At 43.5% G+C, this 5324-nt stretch overlaps 1 protein-coding gene across 1 annotated transcript in view; it reads right to left on the bottom strand.

The window, feature by feature from the left end:
- CNNM2 (cyclin and CBS domain divalent metal cation transport mediator 2) overlaps positions 1–5324 on the bottom strand; it is a 123037-nt gene that overhangs the window by 3011 nt on the left and 114702 nt on the right. Inside the window, exons 7-8 of the mRNA XM_009881615.1 lie at positions 2244–2428; positions 1–106 (exon numbers count right to left, since the gene is read on the bottom strand). Coding sequence (XP_009879917.1) covers positions 1–106; positions 2244–2428 — 291 coding nt within the window. The remainder of the gene's footprint in view (positions 107–2243; positions 2429–5324) is intronic.

The raw sequence follows: 5324 nt of genomic DNA, 5'->3' as shown, positions 1-5324 counted from the left end.
GCTCCGTTAGAGTCAGTTCGATTTTAGTGTTTTCACTGTCCGAGGACTGAGGTGTTTTGTCCATCCGGGATGCCATCAGGGCATTTTGGTACTGCTGTCTTGAGATCTGCTCCAAGAACAGAAGGGAGGAACAACAACAGCCAGTCACGCTTTTGTGTCTCCCATAGGACACACTGAGAAAATAAAGTGCCCTCCCTTTCCAGATGATCACATTTCAACCCCTGTTTACCTGTTTCCATAAAACATTCCTGCGCTTTGCAAGACTAGAGCATCCCAGCTCCACACCACAGCACGGTGACATTTCTAGACAGGGTGGAAGCACAGAGCTGTGCCATCACCATGCTGTTCAAAGGCAGGGATTTACTCCTATGCAGAGATTTTTAAATCAGATCTCCATTTCCTTCTAACCATGCACATTTTTAGGGCCAGAACCAGAGCTCAGTGAAGTCTTTCTCCCAACTTCAGCGAGCTCCTGGTGAGGCTCTAAGGGTCCCTATAGAGCCAGAGGGTACAAGCATTATTGCTCTTGTTGAGGCCAGTAAATGCAGCAGGAGCTACAGCCTTATTCTGATATATAAGGACATTTGATTCTAGAAAAGACTGGGATCTCCAGAGAGATGAGTCCAAATTAGCACCCCATGAAGTCTTCCACTGGTCTCTGCCAGAGCTGGTGGCACTCAGCAGAAGAGCCGTGACAGGAGCTGGCCTACAGCACAGTGTTACTGCCCAAGAAGCCTATAGCTCCGTATATCTGCATATGGTGGTAGAGGGGAGAATTTCTCCTGGAGCCACAAGCAACCAGCCCTGTAAACTCCTCCAGGTCAGCCTTCTCAGCCAGGACAGGCAGCAGGATGCACGTGCGCTGGCAGCACCGTGTGCTACAACAGCAGTGGGTTATCTCAGCAGGCAGGAAGGTGGAAAATGCAAGAGAGGGACTGGAAATGGAGAGAGTCAGATGGACCACGTCACAACTCCAGAAGGAAAATCCAAACATGCACGAGCAGGTCACAACGCTGGTTTACAAGGTATTAATTGAATAAATGCCCACATAGCACAGTGAAAACACTAATGTTGAGTACTCTGTCCTATGTGTAAAGCAGAGTGATGCAAAAAGAGGTGTGCAAGTCTGACTGCAGAGACACCAGACAGTTTAGCATTCATTAGCCTCAGTATGAACACAGTGAGAGTTGGAAGGACTCCACATAAACCAGCATAAGATGAGCAGCTGTTCTGTACAGCAGATTGGCTACTGAAATCTGTAGTGAGACTCACTTGCCCAGTAATAAATATTTACTGATCTAAACCTTGAAGGCTTGAACCATTGACCAGTACACGTACATCTGTCACATTTCAAATGCAAGACTGTTCTCCTTTTAAAATTTGGCTACCGAATAACTGATTTAGCATTCTAGTATTTCTACTCTATTCCACACTCCTAATATCAAATTAACTTTGACAGAAGTTGAGTTCACAAATCGTTTCAGTTGCATACAAAGAAACCATGAACGTGCACTTAATTTAAGAAAAGCATCAAGGTCAATTTCTGGCCATGGGACGTCAGCTTCCCTGGACTCCCAGCTGGGCTGGAATTGCTGCCAGCATTAGCTTTTCCTCAGCTCAACTAGATTTCCTATCCCACAGGACTCGCACACATTTCAGCGTGTGATGCACCATGCTGGGGGACAGAGCTGTATTCATGCAGCAACTCACTGGTAGTATGAGACATGAGCCTAACATGTGAAGTTAAGATAAAGAGAAATGTCCAAGACTTCTCCAAGCAGAAGGATGGCAGCTCAGAAAGTAAGATCAAGAACCCCAAACTGAAACCAAAATCAAAAGTGAATAAAATCTGCAACCAACAAAAGACATCTTATCCTTTAGAAAAGGACACTGTCTGATAATGAAGGGTCTCCATTTGGATGGCTCCAAGGACTTCACAAGGATACGTCTTTCATGACTAAAAGCAGAAAGAGGTTATTTTCCACAGTCTTTCCTTGAGGGACCTGAAATCCAGAAACTTATGTGACCAATCTACTTACAGGACTAAATAAGAGGAACAGTGACGACAAATCAATGGGCAACAGATATTGGGAAAAAGTAATTTAAAGTGACATTTAAACGGCTGCTTTCATAATCCTATTCACTCAGAGAGCAATCTAGAAGGATGACCTCCCTGCCCCAGGCTCTCCATCCTACCAGCCAAGCCCAGCTTTCCAGTGGGGCCTTTCCAGCCTTTTTCCTACCTTGACAAACTGAATGTCTGTGAGTGCTTTCACTGAGTAGTCCGGAACATACACTTGGAGGAAAGATGCATTCAGCTGGTTGTTGCTGCTCCCTAACGTCGGTGTCACTGCATCGATGCGATCACTTCGGTTTAAAGAGTCTGAGTGATTCAAGCCGCAGGGCCGAGGTGGAGACTTGTTTTCAGCTGAGGAACGAGCAAGAGCAAGAGATTTCATAAATCAAGTAGAAAACATTTAAAGTCACCAGTTTCAAAGGGACATAATAAGTGGTGATGTGGCACAAACTGCAAATATTTAATCCACTCATAACTAGACATGCAGCAAATTACCAAATTACAACCACCAAATTACCCTGAAAAAGAGTACATTTTGAGTCCAGAGCTGGTAGCCGACATCACTGAGTATGCCTTAAACAAACCTGGTTTTGTTTATGCTGCAATGGACATGTCCTGTGCACAGTTGGTCACAGTGCTTCAGCTGATGAGTGGTAACCACCAGAGAAGGATAATTTCCCAAGACTCCCTTACAGAAGCTCTCGATAGTCAGATCACGCTTAATAGATGATTATTTTTTTTTCCTTAATGATTTATAATCGTAACTGCATACCAGAGCTTTCATCCAGTCTGTCCCAACTAACCCTTACCCTGTTTTATTCCACCTGGTACCTACATATGCCTTGTTCCCTGAATTAGAGCAGACATTTTCAAAATCGTAAGAGTGACAGAGTCCTCAGTGGACCATAGTGCAGTCCACATGACGATTACTTCATCGTTTCCTCTAGTACCTCCCAGTACCTGAAGGGGCAAAAACTCAATGCAGGAGAACAAGCTCCATGTGGTACGTGCAAGCCAGCAAAAGAGGGGAAAACAGTCCATGCTACGAAGAAAAAAATCTGTATCCAGGAAAGGAGTAAACTAGAGACATCATTTCCCATCACTGGCCTTTAAGCACTGCAGGGTTTCACTTGAAAACCTCACAGCTGTCCCCTGCGAGTGTGATTGGCCACAGTTTATCTCAAGCAAACGTGCTTTCAGGAAGCAACAGACATTTTGTATCCCTAGCTTCCACCCACACAGTGACCCAGAAGACAGGAGGGCAGAAACGCATCCTAAGAGAGGGCCTAAGCCCTCCTGCAGATGGGCTTCTCCTGGGGTGCACACGCAGTATGTACTGATCAAAGAACTGTCTTTGGGACTGGTGAATTTTAGGATCTTAGTGCAGTTAAATTTCAGTCAGCCAGCCCACACTGAAACTTGATGTAGACTATGTTACTCACCATGTGACCCCCATTCTCAGCTGAAAGATCATTTTCATGTAATCTTAAGATAGAGAGCCTCTTCGAGCAAATCAGCAACAGTATCCTTGCAAGCTTTGCTAATTCTTCCTTGAAGACTTTTCTATAAACATACCTCTAAAAAAAACCCCAAACGTCCCTAAAATTCAACTCTACCTCTGCCACTTCATCACTATAAATATAATCTTTCTTTGCCCAAATGACACAGCCTGTTCTATACCTCTGCGTCCAGCCTTACCCAAACCTAACACTTTAGATGCTTCAAGACACATGGCAGAATGGCCCCATTTTTTATTTCCCACTTAAAATCCCTCTGATGTTGTCTTTCTCTTTTCTAAAATTGAAGGAACAGAAAAATACAGGTTCTGACAACTTGGCAATTTTTCTGCCATTTCTGCACTAAGGACTTAGTGCAGGTCCCTATGGCAACACCAAGTACAGGCTTAGGGGGAAGCACTAAGAGCCCTGCAAGGTTTTCCTCCGTAATGACTTGCCATCTTGAAAGCCACAGCAGGCTGCAAGAACTGCTGCCAGGCGCCAAACCTTTATCTGCACACAGGGCTTGATGCTGTAATTCAACAAGGAACTGTGAAGGCTGAGTGAATTTGTCCTGTCTTTCCCACCTGCATACACAAAATATGGCTGTGTGCAACAAGAACAGCATCGCTGCTGCTCAGGATGAAGGTTTCCATCTGGAACAGCTTTACACTGGTGAGACTTGTATCTGCCCTTTCTTTTCACTAAAGGTCTTATAGTACATTACTAATAAAAAAAGAAGGAAAGAGAGAGCAACATGAAAAAGCATATATTAAAAAACAAACAAACAAACAAAGGGACAGGTGAAACGAAAGGACAGAAGAAAAAAGTATGATTACTGAAAATCTGAAGGAGAGGACATCACTTCTGGACCACGTACAAGTCAGGGAGAGAGAGGAGAAGTTAATCAAGAAGGAACGATACAGAAAGGGCAGATGGCAGTAGAATACCAGGCAGGTCCGTGTTTGCAGAACAGTGCCCTGCCAGCCCCCTAGCAGGCCAGCCCAGACCTGGACAGATCTTTTCTACCCAGGTTTTCCTATACTCCTTACCTTCCTATACAGGGGATAGAGAGCACAAACCACAAGACACACATCAGTACAATTTTATTATGAATTTGGGGTTAAGCAACAGGATCCTTTTTAGAAGGAGCCAGCAGAAGGTCTGAGTTTCATCAAAACTGGTAGCACACTGTCATAGGGACCAGGCTTACCATATCAGTTCCTTTCAAAGGAGATTCTTCCCATTATTTTCCATTATTGATTTTATTATTTTTTGTTGGGGAAAAAGCTAGGAAAATATGCTTGGCATTTATATTGGAAACAACTTGCATGTGCAAAGTGTACGCTTATTTCTAGCAAGGAAAAGAAAAAAAAAAAAAAGAAGACCCGGCAAAACAAAAGAACTAAGCTAAAAAAGATAATCAAAGCTGCTGAGCTTAAAAGAAAGCCATCAGGTACTTTAATTAAAGCAAGATTAAATTTCTCCCCCTTCTTTGAAGTTTAGCAGCAGGAAACTTTAACGGGGCAAGAAAAAAATCCCCTGCAGGGCAACAACCTGTAGTTTGTTTGGAATGTGCATGAGGCTAATTTAAGGACTGATGGCGAAATACATTTTCAAAAGTGAAAAAAGAAGAGGGGGAAAATACAGGAAGCAGATGGTGAAAGTTTATGAAAAGCATGCTATGTATTAATGTTTAGGAGATGTTTCACTTAAATATGCATATCATTATCCTGTTTGCTTTTAGGTCT

The sequence above is a fragment of the Charadrius vociferus genome, unplaced genomic scaffold, assembly GCF_000708025.1.
Source record: "Charadrius vociferus isolate BGI_N301 unplaced genomic scaffold, ASM70802v2 scaffold282, whole genome shotgun sequence".
NCBI classification, from domain to species: Eukaryota; Metazoa; Chordata; class Aves; order Charadriiformes; family Charadriidae; genus Charadrius; species Charadrius vociferus.
The sequence above is the reverse complement of the archived record's forward strand: the minus strand, read 5'-3'. Positions and strand labels throughout refer to the sequence as shown.